This window comes from Sminthopsis crassicaudata, chromosome 3 (assembly GCF_048593235.1).
Source record: "Sminthopsis crassicaudata isolate SCR6 chromosome 3, ASM4859323v1, whole genome shotgun sequence".
In the NCBI taxonomy this organism is placed as follows: Eukaryota; Metazoa; Chordata; class Mammalia; order Dasyuromorphia; family Dasyuridae; genus Sminthopsis; species Sminthopsis crassicaudata.
Genome location: NC_133619.1, coordinates 253,648,651 through 253,667,680, shown reverse-complemented (window position 1 = coordinate 253,667,680; position 19,030 = coordinate 253,648,651). Strand labels below are relative to the sequence as shown.

Here is a 19,030-nt window from a genome sequence, read left to right as displayed (position 1 = left end):
CCTAATGCAAAATAGTAATCCAACTCAATAAAAAATTTGAAAATTAAATCAAACATGTAGAACCTAAATATGTACAACAAAACCTAACAATCTAATTTTTACAGTAAACATAATGCCCTTTAATGCAGAGATCTAACGTGAGATCATTAACTTTGCTAAAAAAATAGGGTTTAATGGCTTAAATACATCTTTCCCCCCTGCTAATATTGGTACTAAAAAGGCACTAATTTTGACGTCGCTATAACAAACATACACAATAGCATACTTATGTATTTTACTATACTAATAATTATAAATTACTTATAAATGAATTATTTATGAATCAAAAAATAGGATTTGATTACAGGATTGCCTTTTGAATCACTGAATTCCACTCACAAAATTTTTTTTCATTAAATTTAAATAATATTTCCATCTACAAAGTAGATTTCTGTAGATTTCTAAATTCTGTAGATTTCTTTCAGAGAAGGTAATGAAAGCACGGTGATTTGTGATCTTATAACAGTAATATCAATTGATTTCACAGCACTGATTAATAGAGAACATTCTTGATTAATGTGGTGAACAATTTACAAAAGTAAAATATGAACTATATAGAATAAAACATGTCTTTTCATTAATGATTTAAAAATATGTGTGTATAATTTTTACAAGTTCCACATTTAAATAGCCCTTATTTAAGTATTCATATTTTTCTTTTCAAATATTTTCTTTTATCTAAGTTGCAAAATAGGTTTTTTTTTAAAATATAAAAATAAAGTAATCTATGTCAGACTAAAAGGTACATTTAAGTTTGACTTAAGAAATCAGCTGCTAATTTTAATGAAAACCTGATGTGGGATTCAAAACAAGTTTAGATGCCATTCTAAGTTAAACAATTTTGACAGAATTATACAAACATTTTTGGTGTTAGATACTTGAAATAAACTCCCAAAATAAGCTGACATTGTAACAACATGTTATAACATTATTATTAATGTTTATCCATAAGTCTTGTTGATTCCCACCCAAAACTCAACTCAAAATTTCTAAAAATACGCCTATGCAAATATATTCTAATATACAATATATCTCCTTACAAACACTTAAGTAGCCATAAATAAAACTTTATTCTTTAATTTCATTTACAAGCTACCAAGCACTATGTATTTTACATAGCACTAGACACTTAAAATGGTTGCAGTCACAAGAAGATCCAGACTGAATAGAAAGCTGTGAATAAAATAAAGGATCTTAAGATAAAAGCAAAATAATACTGAAATAGGTGGCAAAGAGGCATTTGTGCCATGATAAATCAGACTTGTAATGTTGCTTCGGTTCTGGTTAAAACAAAGACTGAGCGCCATGCGATTCTCAGCTTTATTGTTTGCAGTCTGGCTAAAGTCTGTACAGTCATTTTGTTTTTTGCAATTATTAAAATAAAAAAGTTAAAAACTATAGCAGCAACAAGCAAACCTTGTGACAGGAAGGCAAGGGTTAAGAACTAAAAAGTTTATACAATGTGCTTAAGAAAGTTTGTATAGTTTATCTTCCATCAGCTGGAGTTCGACTGAGGGACAACATGATTCTGGCAAATCGTTCACACAGTTCATGTGTGGAATATGAAGGTAATTTTGGCAGCTCATTGAAACCTTTGATCTCTGTAGAACAATCAAGTAATTTTGGCAGGAAGTCAGTCAGCTTTTCTTGGAGGTTAGCTGTAAATGCAAAAAAAAAAAAAATATATATATATGTATATATATATGTTGTTCTAACCATGTTGGGAAAAGCAATTCATGAAAATAATATTTTAAACATTAGTTTTTAATCAGGAATTAAATAAGTTAAGATTAAACTTCAAAAGGTGTATTAAATTTTTTTTTAAACATTTTCCATAAGAAATAATGGTACTATATATAACTCAGTTCATGATTGAAATAAAAGTAGACACATTCAAAGACATTAATTAGTGAGTTAAAAATCTAGAAACATGAACAAATATCATTTTATGAAAAATCTAACTATGGCTAATCTTAAGAACTTAAGACAAAAATAAACAAAATTTTAGGAGGGAAAAGTACTAATGATCCGAGATATCAGGAAAGGCTTAACTTGGGAAATAATATATGAACTGCTCTTTGAATGAACTTTGAGATTCTAAGCACACTTTTAGGTGGGAGAGGGGAAGAGAAAAGCTATAATAGAATTTGGTCAAATTCAGGGAATGGTTACAAGGGCAGGTTACATCACAGGATATGTAAAGGGTGAATTTAGAAAGTCAGGTTGGAGAAGGTGGTAGGAATCATCCTTGAAAGGCTGGGCTAAGGAGTTCCTATTTTATTATCAAATAAAAGAGCAATAATTGACTACTACTGAATAGAAGAATGACATAATAAGGTCTGCGTCTGGACAGACTTACATGAAATATGAAGAACAAAATGAGCAGAACTAAGGGAACCCTGAGTATAGTTACAACAATCCTATTTTAAGAAAAAACTTCGGGGTAAATAAGCCATTTTGACTATCATAAATACAAATAAATAAATAAATAAATAAAAATACCAAATTAACTACAAAGAACATATATGAAGGAAGATGCTATCTGTATCCAGAAAGAGAACTGATAAATATGTAGAGAATGATTTTACAAACGTGAACACATTTTTGTCTAACAGTAACAATCTCTAAGGTAGGGAGGGAAAGAAAAAAATGAATTTCTATAACTTTATAGATATTTAACAGAATAGAATGTTGTACATAAATGATTTGCAGTTTCATGTGCAATTACCTTTTTATTATTATAGTACATTATGGAACTGCTTGCTTTTTATTCCATAAATTTAAAATGGAATAAAAATTTAAAAGAAATATTAATTTGGCAATTGTATATAAAATAGGTTGGAAACAAAGAAATCAATTAGTAGACTATTACAATAATTTAGGGCAAGGATGATGAAAACCTGAATTACAATGGTGCTCAAGGAAATGGGAAAAAAAGATGGTTGCAAGATTAGTACTTGGCAATTATTAGATATGTAAAAAGAATGAGTGAGATGAAAGAAGCAAGGATGAATCCAAGGATGAAAGAACAATGGCATCCTTAAGAAAAATAAGGATTTACACTTACGTTCCATTTCTTGCCCAAGATAAGAGCACCAGCGATTTCTCATATCTTCTACAGCAACTATATCTTTCTCTTCCATTTCATCCACAAGCAACAATGGCAAACATGGGACAATAAACTCATTCATAATAAACAATCCATTGTTTACTTCTTGATCCTCTCCAGATTCAAATAGTTCTGCTGCATGCTCATTTAATTTCTTTATGAAATATAAAGTGAGAATTTTTTCTTACTAAATGTATTGTATTGATATTGAATACAAAATAAATCATGTAATCATAGGCTTTTAATTGGCAATTTTTAAAACAGAAAATAAATTTTAAGCATCGTTTTAAGTATTAGTTTCATTGTTGCTAAGGTGGAAAAATATTTATTTATGCTAATAATCCAAGAACTTAAAATATGCAAAATATATATCAACAAAAAATTCAGTAAGAAAGGAAATTGTAGCAAGCTATATATGGCTTTAAGAAAAAAATCATCAAAAGACACTTTGGTGATTTACAAAGAAAACTTATGTAGAATTCAATCTTTGTTCTTCAGGAATCCAAACACACACACACACACACACACACACACACACACACACACACACACACACACACACACACACTTATTGTTGCAAAGTACTGCAATGCATCAAAAGTTGCAAACTATAATCCTTTACTAGTATCACTTAAAAAATCCATTGCACAACGGTTTTTGTGTAAAGATAATCTTTTTAAATCTTAAAAAGCATTTTATTTTAGAATGGTTATAAGTTTTTGCATTAATACAGCATTTTTTAAATCCAAGTAAATAATTACATCCTTGAAACTATTTGGGTAAAAATAAGATTTCTTTCCCATTACTACTAGGGAGAGGTTATCTTTGAAGCTTTACACACTGTCATTTAAAAGGGAAAAAATTCATAAATAAGCCACTATCTGCTTTTTGATAAATCACCTGCACAGTTCTAAAGCACTAAATGCCTTTATTTAAATATTAGTAGGCCAGATGTCAAGCTATAAGCAGATCTTTTTAAACCTTAAAAAAGGTGGACAATTGAGGTCTTCAATGAAATGAAAGACCTAAAACATAAAATTATTTTGGGATGTGTCATTAAGACTGTTGAATTTAATAAGTTCAAAAGAACATGAATGAAGTTTTAGTCTAATATGCAAATTAATTTTAAGAAAAAAAGGTTTCCAAGATAAGTAGCAATATTACAAACTTATGTCCCCATTTGATTTTTAACAGACTTTTCAAAGATAAAATTATTGTTTAATGCAGAAGTGTCAAAGTCACAGCACAAAAATTCATTAGTGTGAAGCAGATTAAAATATAATTGAACATATCTGTATTTAAATGCAGGGATGGAGAAAAAAATCGCATAGTAAAGAACAGTGGAAAACTTAAAAGGATGCACAAAAAATACTGAAAACAACAATTAATGGATATTTAAAAAACACACACAACATGAAATAGAAATTAAAGTAGAAATTAAATATTGAATCCTGTTATGTTGTATACATGGAAATTTTTTTGTCTTTTTAAAGTTAAAAAAGAATAACATTTTAAAACATATAAATTTGGAAATGTTTAACAAAATAATAAAAATACAATATAACATGGTAATGTTAATTAATTTCTATTTGAATTTGACACTACTGGTCTAATATAGGAAATATATTGCTGTCTCAAAACTGATATTTGACTACCACATTTCACTGATACACATTGTTAAAAATATGCTTAATAGGTGAAATAAATGAACTATGTATATACACTTGGAAACTATATATTTGGGTAACCTGATGTATGAAAAATAAATCTATTTTAAGAATTCATAATGGAAAAAGTTATGTGGGATAAGGAGTGAAATTAAAATTAGCTGAAACTAATGTCACTTGCACTTCCCAACAAATAATGCTCCAAATAATGGAGATAACTTGAAGAAACAACAACACCAAAAACGAAAATGTCTATGGATGCTATTTTGGGAACAAGGACATTGAAAATATTAAAAAAGCAATTAAGATCTCTTAAGGATACAAAAAAGTAGTGAATTATAAAGCATCTTCAGACATAATAATAAAAATAATAATATAATGACAGCTAAGGAAATGCTTTAAATATGTCGGTTAATAATCAGATCAGCACATTGCAATAACAATAAAATGTTTATGTCTTTTAGAGTTATAATAGCACTACAGAAAAAGTACAAATGTAAAAAAAATTAAGAATTAAAAATTGTCACATGATAAATTATATAATCTGTTCTGAGGTATTTCTCTTCTCACCCAGATCTATAGGGGTTTAGAGGTCCACAAAAGAAAGAGAAATGTGCCAGTATAAATGAACCTAGATTTTTGAAAGAATTTGGGCAAGACAGGACCTCTTGGCAGAGTTTCAGGCTTAAATTTGATTCTTCAAATCTTGACAATAGCTTAAGTCCAAAATGAAATGGGTTAACAACTGCATGGATTCCACTTACTAGTAAACATTCTCTTCTGTAATGTGATATCAATTCTTCATCATGTCCTCGGTATGGACCCTTGGACAAGAGCTCCTTGTTATTCTGATAAGCACAGATAAGATACTGTATGGCTTCTATGTAACTTAAAATTAAAAGGAGAAGATATTATCAGTGTTTCCATATACATAACAGTACAATGCAAAGTCAAAAATTTTGACAGTCTGTGTCAGTGAAAGAGCAATTTGTATTTGGTAGCTTCTGTCTTAAATTTTTCTTCCTCAGAATATTGGGATTGAATTCTCAAGACAAGTAACTGCTAATAGCAAGAGTGTGAAAAGCAGCTAGAAATTCAGTTTCTATAAAGCAGAAGAATAAATGAAAGCAGAAATATTCATTTTTGTGTCTATTCTCCAAATGGCCTACTTTTTTCAACCTTCATTACTAGACAAGAATGAATCTCATAGGAAAGGCAAGCATAACTTATTTTTTAAAAAAATCGATAATTATTTGAAGAGGCACTAAATTACTCTAAGTCTTCTAATCAAAGAAATTAAAGAAAATTTGGAAGGATTTTGGAAAACTATTCATTGGGAGGAAAATGAAAAGGAAACATTAGACTTTGATGAGAGATCTGAATTTAAATCATACCTTCTGTGGTGTGGCCATAACATAGAGTATGTTTCAAAGTATATTTTGTATCCCCCTCTAAACATCATCAAACGTTTTTGAACTGCGACAAGAATACTGATGGAATTATTTGATGACAGATTATATTCAGATTTCATTATAACTTTGATAATGTTAATACTGGGGAAAACTAATCAAAACTAAATTTTAATTTTTTGTAACTAATGTAATGAACATACTAGAAAATGGGATATTTTCAAAAATATTGCATTAAAAGGTTTCAGATGTAGTAAAATTAGAAAATGAGATTAGTACTATGCTATTCCAGTTAAATGTAATTAGGGACATATATGAATTATTTCTCAATAATTTTGAAAAAAAATATAAGATATGTCAAGAAATTTGTGTATTACTTCTAGCCTTCCCTCTCACTAACCTTTTCTGTTCCTCAAATCATCAACAAAGCAGAAATAATATCCATTCTATATATTTTAACTCATTGCTAGGATAAATTCATTTCCTGAAGAAAATAGAAGCTAACCATAGCTCAGAATTCAGGAATCCTGGAAGAAAGTATTTGTTCATGCTTGTTTCAGAACTGATTACAATCAATCAAGAAGCATTTGTTAAATACTTATGTGTTAGGCATTATGTTATGTATTGAGTAAACAGAGACAATGACAAAATAATTGCCACAATCATGGAGCTTACATTCTAATGAGGAAGAAAAGATATATACATATAGGTAGATAGATATGTGCAAAACACAAACAAAAGATATATCAAGGTAAATTTTGGGAGGAAAGTATCAAGCAGAAGATTGTGAGTGAACTAAAGCTTAAGGGAAGTCAGGGATTGCAAGTAAATGTGGGCAGGGAAGCTGATGACAGACAAGTGAAAAGGCACAGAGATAGGAGATGGAAGGTCATGTATGAAAATCAAAGTTAAATTAAAAGTGTGTTATAGAAGGAATATAATGTATAATATGTTTGGAAAGGTATGAGATCAGGTAGTAAAGAGTTTTAAGTGCCAAAAAGAAGAGCTTATATTTGGTCTTGGAGGTAGCAAGAAACCATCAGAGTTCTCTGAATAGGGTGATGATATTACAGACCTTCTTTAAGGAGGGGAAAAAAATTAACTTGGGCAGCAGGGAGAGACTACAGAAAGGAATCAATTAGAAAGGTATATAATAATAAAACATGAAAATTGGCAGAGCTATGAACTGAGGTAGTACATACATGGGAAAAGATAATGAATGTATTTGAGAGACATAAAAGTAGAAAAAGACAACATTTGCAAAGGACTGGACATGTAGGTATGAGAGTCAGGAGGTTGACCCAGAAAAGAAATGGAATGGTAGTGTCCTTAATGAAGTTTAAGAAAAAGGGTAGTTTTTGAAAGAAAGAAAATGGACGTATTTAAATTCATTGAATTAACACTAACAAGATGGATAGCTTCATACACTTCCCTGACTTGTGATTTCATTGATATAGGCAATTCTTTATGTCATGTTGCAAAACCTTCTATGATTTAAAATATAAGACTCTCAGAAGTAAAGAAAAGATGAATTTTTTTTTTAAACAACCACAAATCTGGTAATTTTGTGTGGTTTGGTCCTAAAATGACATACTTTCTGTCTCTTACACTATAAAGGTATCAAAGTAGGACTTTGATGGATATAAAACTATTCTAGTGATGAAAATAGAATTTTGTTTTGATCATTTCGTTTGATCAAAATGAATTCTGTTCTGTTCCACAATTTTTATTTTGAATTTGAGTTATGATACATATTAAACATAACATACTGTAAAGATAACTTATTTTTTTAGATACAAGACAGGACAGATATCTCACCTCTCTTCCAACTTTGAAACTTTAGACTTCTTTGCTTTTGTTCTTTTGGAAGTATGCAATAAAGTCAATTATCTTTAAAATCATGAAACCAGAATAAAAATGGTAGCACTGCCCTCTAGAGGACATAATCCAAAAGTCTTCAAAAAGCAATATTTTGGTAGTCATAATAAAATTGAGTTTCTTAAGGAATTTCAAAGTAAGAAGAGACTTCAGTGGCTAGCTCCAAAAACAAAATGACAAAAATATTTTATAAAGGAATAAACATATATGTAAATACCACATGTAAATATAAATTTTGTATGTGCTTAGTACACAGTATTATTGGAACCACATCTTCAAAGAGATTCTTGCTGGAATGATTCACTATTGCACTTAGCTGACCCTGTGTTTTCACTTTGTGCCAGGAAAATGTAAACTCTGGTATAATTTACCAATCTTGAAAAACTAGTTTTGATGACAATTATGGTTCTGCTGCTATCTGATGATCAACCTAGAATAAGTCTGAATAAGTTCATGACTAGAAAATTAATCAGAGGTAATGAATGTTTTGGTTATAGCTACCTCCAATATGTGCATGAATATAAAATGACATTCATTGCAGTGGAACACTCCCTTATGCCCCATTTCCAGGTATAGTGGTGAGAAAGAGGATAAGTGTTCTTAAATCTACAAATCTGAGTTTAGTTAATTTCATTATTTATAGCAACAGTATTTTTAAAAAATGTGTATAATACTGGGATTTAGTCAATACTTTCTGTTATCTGTAGTTCACTTAAAAATAACCTTAAATTAATTTGCAAGTTGTATATCTTATTAGGCTAGTGATGGCATAGTAAAATTCCAATTATTATATCTTTCACAATTATCAGAAGAACTAAAATAATTAGTGTCTAGGGCAAATATAAATTCAGATTGGCTACAGAAGAAGTTCATTACAAAGGAAGCCGGATAATATGAGATGCAGCATGTCCTGCCTGGTTCTGCTGAAATTATTTCCTACTATTTCTCTAAAACTCTTTGCTCACTTAAAATCTGTCTGTTCCTTTTCCTTTTTATGCTTCATAGCAAGAGTAGATGAGAATACACTGAAGTTATCTAAAGAAAATATAGAAAGTCATACTGGCAGATATAATGAAAATATAAAATAATTTTAAAAATACATACCTTTTCATAGAAATGAAAAATGCATATAAAGTTAAATAATGTGTATGTATATCTTATATGATCCCCATAATATCAAAATATCTTAACTTTTCTTACCTCTTTTTTTGAAAATGTTCTAAGCCTATCATGAGATACATTGTTGTATCCCTGAAGCTCCTATAATCCTGGTGCCACTTCTGTAGGGAAAAAAAAATTGTATTTAAAATAGCTAATAAAAGAAGTTATTAAAAATACACTATGCATTTTTCCTGATAAACATCTTTCTACATAAACATGACTAACTGGCCTTTCTATACAGTTTAGTAAGGAAAGAAATAAGATTTAAAGAATAATTTCTTAGATATTATTAAGTTAGATATTAATTTTAATTTTTTCCATGATAAATATAGAATAATTTTGAAAAATTAATCTAATTTTTATATCTAAATGGCAAAGATTTTAATGTATGTAAGTGTAAGAATTGAAAACAAATGCCATGGTCATCATTTCTCAGAGCCTTGGACATATTACCTACTCTCATTGTTGACATATATAGAACTGAGATTAGAAAGAATTTGAGACACCAAGTAGTCATCCCCATCCTAGAGTGATTCCAGTGACTCACTCAAGTTCACATAGGTAGCAAAGAGCAAGGCTAAGAATCCAACTTAAGTCCTCTGCCTTCAAATCCAGAACTTTTTCTCTTATTTTTTATATTACAGATTTCCAAGCTTCCCTTTGAAGTCACCACATCAACTCCAACTCTCTTAAAATTCTTACCCCATTCCTGCACTCAAATAGATATATGATCTCAATGATTAAGATGCTCTCTCCAGTGATGTAGATCATAACACACCTATGCTAAGCCATCTTATGCATTTTTTGTTCATATCCTTCAAATTGCTGCACTGGATTAATCAAATATGCTAAACATTCTCTTTATACAAGAATACCAGTGGAGCAACTGAAGCCCACTGGTTACCTTTCACTTTTGTTAAAGGGTCAATGAGTCAATGAAGGAAAAAATGATATATTTATTAAATGCTTACTATGTGCAAAGCATTGTGCTAAGCAAAGGGATACAAATGGAAAAGTAAGACAATATCTTCTCTAAAGGAGCTCACATTCTAATGGGAGAGATAATATATGGAAGATTTTAGCTGCAAGTCAGATAAAAGATTCCATGGCCCTTAAGAATATAGCAAAGCATAAGGTAATACCTTTCCTTTAATATCATTTCCATCGAGAAAAGATATCAGGATTTGATGTTGAACTATTTGACACTGGCTGGTGAAGAAGACTGTGAGAGCTAGACTGAAAGCAGATCCAGTGATGTGAGAGGTGCTGCTTTTACCAGGGCTCTTATGGTTATCTGCCTTTTGTTAATTGTTAAGAGAATCATTTAATATGACTAAGTTTCTTGAATAGCAGTTTCTCCATTACTTGACATCGATCTCCTAGTTGTAAAATCAAAGTCAATATTTAAAGATGGCTTAAAACTATGATCGTAGCATCTTCTTTATGCTTATCCTCTTTAAAATTTCAGAAAATTTCTAGTTTTCTTTCTTCATTACTCTCTATCACAGCGTACAGGCAATTATCTCTCCCTTCCTTATGTTTCAATTTGTAAGCCTCTAGGTAAATATATTATTATGTACATTCTTGGCCAAGAAAGGGCATTTTCATATTTTAAGCTGTTAATTAAAAATTGAAATATAGATCTTGACACTATCTTCTTAACTAATCTGTAAACATACCATTTCTCTTTGAAAAAGATCGCCTTCAATTGGCAATCAAAACATAAAAAAACACATTACCTGTGTTTCTAAGACCTTTAGCTTCTTGTTCATAACTTTGAAACTTAATAACTCACTTGATTTCTTAGAGTAGTGTTACTTATGACTCTGTCTTCTCAAATGAAAGATACCTAAAACCAAACAACTTTTCTCCCTTCTTGAAACTAAATTATTTCTGCCAGTGGTAATACCATTTACTTTAGTCTTTAAGTTTCAAAACATTAGTGTTATGCTGACTTTCTCTCATCATCTTTCACATTTAATTAATAATGAATTCTATTCAGTCAATTATCATTTATTAAGCACCTTTTATGTATATGCCAGGCACTGTGATAAGCACTGACAAAGAAAGGCAAAAAAAAGTTCCTAATCTCAAGAACAAACAATGATGGAGACAAACTGTGAACAACTATATATAAACAAAATAAATAAATTGGGGATAGTATCAGCAGGAACTCAGTAATATAAGAAAAAATGGGAACGACTTCTTGCAGAAGGTGTGACTAAGTAAGACTTAAAAAAAAAAAAAGCCAGTAAAATGAGGTGGTGTACAAGAGAGCTGCACTTTGGGAAGATCAATTTGACAACTGAGTGACAGATGGATTGGAATGGAGAGACACTTGGGGCAGTACAACCAACCAGCAGGCTATTACATAGTCTAAATGTGATGTGAAGGATAAGGTCTAAGTTGTAACTTTGTAAGAAGGAAAGTATCCTTGATATTAACAGTGAAGTTAGGAAGGGAGACTTTTTTGGGGAAAGATAATGGACTAAGTTTTAGACAAGTTTAATTTAATATCTCTATAGGACTTCCAGTGCAAAATGTTTACAAAGCAATTATTGAAGTCTGAAGATTGGGAAAGAGGTTAGGGGTAGATTAGCAAATCTGAGAGGCTGCTTTAACAGATATTATAATTGAAAGTATAAAAGTTAATGAGAAAACTAAGTGAAGCAGTACAAAGCTGGGACAATGACTTGGAAGATTTGCCCTATTAGTGTATAAGAAATGGATGAGGATATTGAGGGAAACAGAGAAGTAGTCAGACACTTAGGAAACCTATTAAAGAGCAGTGATATGAAAACCTAGAGAGAAGAGCCTATTAAGAAGAAGCGATCAATAGTGTCAAAGGTTTCAGGATTCATCTTGAATTAACCTGTTATACTTATCTATAGAAATATATATTTAAAAATAATATTCCTCGTATGTTTTTCAAATCTTTCCTTTATTCTTGCTGCGCTCTTCTAATAAAAGTCTTCTTACTGCCTATCTCAATTATCACAACAATCTGCTGACATATCTTTTTGCTATTATTTTTAAGGTAAGACTTTACTGAACTGCTACTGCTAGAGTCATATTCCATATGTGATTCTTCAAGTTTGGCTTATTATTATCTACCGAATCAAATTCAAAATCCTCTAACGAGCAACTTGAGGCTTCCCATAATCTAGTATCTTTCTACCTTTGTTGCCTTATATCCTATTTACTCACTTACCCAAGTAAACAATTTGCACTTTCTTGACTCCTGTCCTTGATGTGTTTTGATGGATACACAGATTTTTATTGCAAAATTTCTGGGCCACTTCTTTTAAGTGCTCCCACATTTTATATGTAACACCTTTTTAATGCATTTATGTTATTATATACTTTACTATAATTATTTGAGAATAATGTTCTTTCTATACTGTATTAAATCTTTAAAACAAGAATTAAATTGTTTCTAAATTTTATATTTTCTTCAAGTTTTCAAACATTTTTGTAATGTTTTAAACATTCAAAAATTTAAATTATTTAAATTGTTTATAGTAATTGAGAGGTTATAGCTATATAAAAATGTACTAATCTAGAAATTTTCTACCTTTAAAATGTTTTTTTTTCTAAGTAACTGGCATTTACATACATACCATTTTAAAGTTTGAAAAAGTGTATATATATATATTACTTAATGTGATCCTTAAAACTTAACAGAAAAGGTACTGTAGGCTATCAATTTTTCCACTTAAAGATAGAAAGATCTGAGGCAGAGAGAGGTTATATGACTTGCCCTTGACTGCACAGCTAGTAAAGATAGGATCAGAATGCAGGTTTTTCTGCCTTGAAGTCCAGTACTCTATCCACCACAATATGCTGTTAGTCAAACAGTACTTTGATGTTTAGATTTGGGGAAAATTAAAATTAAAACTAGGTTGCTGAAGAATCTATTGAAAACAAGGGAAAAAGGGAGTGGCAAGACAACATACAATTTGTGAACCATACAGCTAAGCCAGGAAAGGCTGGTGAGACTGTTCAAAATTTCTTACAAAGAAATTTCTTGCAAAGTTATTGAGTCATAAGAGTTCATATAATTTTGGTACAAACCTATACTTCTATCTCAAAAGAAATTAAAAATAAGACTGTGCTTTGTTATGAATTAGTCAAAAGATAAACTGGCTTGACAAAATAATAAAAGTTTTTTATTTAAATATTATTACACGTCAAAAAATCAAGAACAATTATAAGAATTTCAATAAAATTATCTTTATATTTTAAGTAAAATTTTTATGCGTAAAAATAATCCTTAATGAAAAGTAAAGTTTGGATTTGTTCAAACTTTTCTAAAATTACAGATAAAATTTTATTCAATATATATGTCATGAGACATATAAAGAGACTATAATTTCTAAAAAACTGATTTTGTTGTAGATAAGGTTCAACACACATGGATAGTTTGGAAAATTGAGGCTTCCTATATTCACAATAATATGACAGTTGGACTATATAATGATTCAACAGTTTGGAAAATGCAGAATATTTCCAATGGGAAAAAGTATTGTTAACATAGCAGAAAACACTTGAGCTCTTTTGAGCATAAATATTTTAAGTAATATCAAATATACCAAAGTAAATTTTATTGAAACTGCTGGACATAGTCTCTTCTCTGGGTTTTTATGACAATTCTTCCTGATTGTCCTTCAAGTTGTTTTTTCTTTTTTTTTCCCCTGAGGCTGAGGTTAAGTGGCTTGCCCAGGGTCACACAGCTAGGAAGTGTTAAGTGTCTGAGACCAGATTTGAACTCGAGTCCTCCTGAATTCAAGGCTGGTGTTCTATCCACTGTGCCACCTAGCTGCCCCCCAAGTTATTCTTTCTCAGTTTCCTTTGCTGACTTATCATATTTATCATTTGGATCCCTTTCCTTAACTCTAGGTGTTCCCCAGGGTTCTGTCATAAGGACTCTTCTTTCTCTTCAAAACCTAGTTCTTATGAGTTTCATTATCATCTCTATTAAAATGATTCTCAATTTATACATCTGGTCCCAGTCTCTCCTTTGAGTTTCAGTTCCACATTACTAACAGCCTAATGGACATTTAAAACAGAACAATCTGGAAGTACTTTAAATGGAAAACATAAAATTGAATTAATTTTTTTTTTTTTGGCCATAAACAAATTGCTAATCAGCATCAGTCAAGAAAGTCTATGTTTTTTCTGTGGAAATTAGTAACAAGGAAAACACAACAGGAGTCAATTTAGAGGGCTAATTTATATGAAAAAGTAAACGCACAGTCATTTTACAAAATATCCTACTTTTTTTTGACATCTTAAGACCAAAGTAATTTGGTTTAGAAAAATATGAAACAATTTAATAAAGCAATTTTCCTAATATCCATCTTCTTTCCTCAAAAGACATAAATTACCTCATATTCTTCCATGTTTACTTCTTCTGGCTTTATCATTTCAAGTTTGGCTTGAGCAATTTTCATTATGTTGCGACACCTTAAGAAGAAAAGAAAATTGTTCCCAAATTGATTGTAGCACCAGTAAGAATGGATTCACTTGTGTATAAGTATAGAAAGCAGTGTTGCTATTAACTCACAGATCATGTAATTAATAAATCACCCCTATGTAATGAATTGCAAGAAACTAATCCAAAACATACTGAATGAAAAGAAAGATATTCTTTTAGGTAAAAAAAAAAACAAATAAAAGAAATAATAAGAAAATTATGAAAAGCTGTTACCTAAGAATACTCTAAATTTATAATATAGTTTGAATATTTATTCATTAATTTAAATCATATATTCTAATGAAATCAAATGATGTGTTCTAATTTATATATTTTGGCTGCAGTCTTCTACTAATATACTGTAATAGATGCAAATTAGTTCAACCACACAGATGGTTATAGTAGATGTGAGTATAGATGTAAATTATTCAGTGTTAAAGAATCTGAGTTAGAAAAGTCTCAGAGGCCATCTGTTCACTCCATAGCACATCTGATTTTTTATCCACAGTGATCAGAACCAGTGTGACATTCCTATGGGGAAAAAAAATGCCATTCAAATGCCCTTCCCAGTGAAAGGAATCCACTTCTTCTTAAGGTAGAACACAGATGTCAGGATGGAAGTGAACCCAGAGATCACGTAGTTCAACACCTCCATTTTAAAGACAATAAATCTGAGACACAGAGTGGTTAAGTGACCTGCTCAATGTCATTCAGGGCATTATGACTCCATTTTCAGTGATCCAAATTACATAGTCCTTGCCTGAGGTTGCAGATAAAATTCAATAGCAGAGCCAAGATTTAAATTCAAATTCTAACTTTAAATCCTGTGCTCCTTCCACTACAGAATACCACTTCTGCAGTTTATTCATTTAGCTGTTGCCTGAAGTACTGAGAAGAGACTTATTTCAAGTAACAAAATGAGTTAATCTAGAAACCTCAGAAATTACAGAAATATAAAGTTTCCCCTCTCATCTTATGGTACAAATATTCTTTTTTCTCCCAACAAAAATCATATGAAAATTTTAGAAGAATTGGGGCATTATTCAGAGTTAACATTAATTTGCTTTTTATGCTGAAATAGAATGTCAAAAGGTAGCCTAGGGATGCCAAGGAGTGGAGCTGAGAGGACTGGTATTTCAACCTGTGCAAAAGTAGCTTATCTGCTTCTTTACTGTTACCTCTATACCAGATTTCCACCTTTAACTGATTCTTTATGTATATTTAGAAAGAAGCTTCTTACTGGTCTCTGTTGTTGTCCTTAGCAACTGCATTTCATTCCCCTTGCATTTATATTGTTTCAAGTTATTTGATAAGCAAATAATCTCTTTAGCCCTGGTCCTCTTTATAAAACCATCTATATTTTTTCATGTATAGTAAAAGTTCAGATTTTCTGGGTAGGTCACCCTGGGCTGCATCCTGAGTTCCATTACTCTCCTGAAAACATTATTCCATTCCTTCTTATGTTTTCTAGTCGGTATAAAATCATCTTATATTATTTGAATTTCCTTTCCCTCAGTCTTCTCAGTCTCAGACCTCCATTTCACATGCAGTCCAAGAGGTGAAAGTTTCTGTGCTTCTGCTAAAGCTCCAGCCAAACTCAGCTAACTCCAGAGGTCTCCACTAGTATTTCTAGAGCTAGCCTGGAGGTGTTTGCACTTCAGGCAGGTTAATCACAGTCTGGAGTCTTTCTTCTGGGATTGTACTAGGAGCACCCCAGTTCTGCCCCAAGTCTTCTTGACTTTTTAATCAGTCTATGTTCAACCTGAGATGCAAATTTGTTCTGTTTGTGGGGAAATTTGGAGAGCTAGAAATTTACTGACCTACTCCTTCATCTTCCCGGAATCCTCTCCCCCTTCACTTCTATGTAATTACATTCCCAATATGTTGTTATTTCTTGTTTCTTTGATGAGATTTGTCTGCAGATTCCAGTTTATTTGTTCATTATTTTTGCTGTATAGGCCGTAAATTGTATTCTCGTATTCCATATTTCTCTTTTGAATGACTTAGAAACAGTGTTGCACTTCCATGTTCCTCTCAAATTCCACATTATCCTCTGTCTCATTAACTGTGGGTTCATTTTTCTTAGTTTTGCAGTACTTATGTATGCATAGATGCATAAATTAGTTTACTAGATCTGGAAGTTAGATTTCCTTCTGTTAATTTTTCTTGCTGATTTAGCTGTGTGTGTTCAAAGTCTTTGTTTTCTTCATCCTGAAGTTTTTAGTCTATTTCCCTCTTATTTTACTCTGCTGCTCACTTTCTGACTCTGTCCCTTCTCAATATGGGTTTCTTTGGAGGCTGCGTCTCTGTCTCATATTGTCCCATTGTTCATCAGCTTAGGTGTCCATTCCAAGTGAGTTTTTTAAGAGAACTGGCTCTAGCTGGATTCTACATTCTTTTTCTCAGGCTTAGTAAACCACCATGCATCTCACACCTCCTACCCCCAATACCCACGAAATCTTGTGGTGTGCTCTCCTGTTCCCTTTATTCCTTTTTTTTTCCCCCCTGAGGCAGGCAGGGTCACATGGCTAGAAAGTGTTAAGTGTCCGAGGTCACATTCGAATTCAGGCCTTCCTGACTTCAGGGCTGGATGCCCTCTTAGATGCCCTCCTTATATTTCTTTAATTTTATGATCTGGAACCAACAATTCAGAACTTTGGAACACTGAAGCTAAAGAGCAGTATGCCATGGCACCAGCAATACTCATGTTACATTGATATTACCCTGACAGACTTTTTCTTCTAAATGAACCGCTTTTAGATTCTGCAAATACATTAACTATGGCATATCATTTCTGTTTTGGAGAGGTTTGAGAGGTTATAAGAATCAGAGAACATTCCTAGCTCTTCCTCTTGTTGGTCACAGGATCTAGAAGTAACTACTGTCTTAAAAAAATAACATGTATCCTTATACTATCCTGGAATACTTCTATTTTTTTCTAAGTATTTCAGAGAACACTAACATTGGATTAATCATCTCACTCCCTAGTTTGTTTTTTATGCTGGGATGCAATCCTTCTGGACCAAGTGACTCAAATTGACCAATTGTGTTCTTTATGTCCTTATGTGTTTTGAGGGGTTAATATTTTTAATAATAATTTTTTGCTGTTATTCTACTCTTTTCATTCATGGCAGAGAAAACAAGTTTTTGTTTTTTTCTCTTTCATCCTGTATCATTTACCTTGCCCCTCACTCTCTAAACTGTGGATGATCCTATTTTTTATTTGAAACTTTTCTTTTTCCCAATATTTGAGGGTAGTGAGGATACATGATTTCATTAGTATATGGAAACTTCCTCACCTGATGCTGACTAGCAACTTGTTTGCAATTACTTAAAGTCATAGATAATTGACAGGGACACAAAAGTATTTATAAACTTTTCCATGGTCACAAGCCATGCAAGAGGTATTACTTAAATAACCACTTTGCCACATTTTCATCTTGGCAAAAAACAAAAAAAGTCTTCCTTTTTTTGACCTTAGCATTGTTACCAGCTATAGCCTTTTCTGAGATTTAGCACTACTGTACTCTTAATGGAATTCTTATACAATTTTGGCATGTCTTTGTATTCTGTTAGGTTCTTACTAAGTGCTAATGAGATAATGAGATATTAGGTTCTCACTAAGTGCTAAGTCGGTACTTGACAATTCTCTAGTTAGAACTGCTCTTCACCTCCCCCCTTACATGTTCACATGGATGAGAATACTCCTGTCCATGTCCACATAAAAAAGATCCTGAAACCAACACCTGCCAAGAGCCAGAATTCGCACAAACGTGGCATGAGAGGGGACACGGTGAATGTCCGGAGGAGTGTTCGAGTGAAAACTAAAGTCCCTTGGATGGCCCCTGGCAAAGCATCTGTCCGGCACTTAGGCTGCAAATGGGAGAATCCACCTCATTGTCTAGATATAACTCCACCATCTTCAGAAAAACTAGTTTCAGTGATGCGATTAAGTGACCTTTCCACAGAGGATGAAGACTCTGGTCACTGAAAGACGAATCATTATGACAAGAAGATGGACAGTTTATTAAATTCAGTTGGATGTCTTAAATCGGAGGTAGAAAGGGGAGCACCAGATGGCAAAACGGTTCCTAGAGGAGCGGAAGGAAGAACTAGAGAATTGTCAAGTACCGACTTAGCACTTAGTAAGAACCTAATATCTCATTATCTCATTAGCACTTAGTAAGAACTTAACAGTATTCATCCAAAGTTATGTGCCCTTGTTCTGCTGACATGTATTTTTAAAAAATCTAAGTTCATCAAAGAACTTTCTCCTATTAAATGAGATTTC

At 31.7% G+C, this 19,030-nt stretch overlaps 1 protein-coding gene across 11 annotated transcripts in view; it reads right to left on the bottom strand.

Moving 5' to 3' along the window:
• Positions 1–262: 262 nt before the first annotated feature.
• USP25 (ubiquitin specific peptidase 25) overlaps positions 263–19,030 on the bottom strand; it is a 191,640-nt gene continuing 172,872 nt past the window's right edge. For all 11 annotated transcript variants that reach the window (XM_074300458.1, XM_074300453.1, XM_074300456.1 and 8 more), the window contains 5 exons: positions 14,651–14,729; positions 9,303–9,382; positions 5,580–5,703; positions 3,107–3,302; positions 263–1,697 (listed from right to left, as the gene is read on the bottom strand). In XM_074300458.1, coding sequence (XP_074156559.1) covers positions 1,525–1,697; positions 3,107–3,302; positions 5,580–5,703; positions 9,303–9,382; positions 14,651–14,729 — 652 coding nt within the window. In that variant the 3' untranslated portion in view covers positions 263–1,524. The remainder of the gene's footprint in view (positions 1,698–3,106; positions 3,303–5,579; positions 5,704–9,302; positions 9,383–14,650; positions 14,730–19,030) is intronic.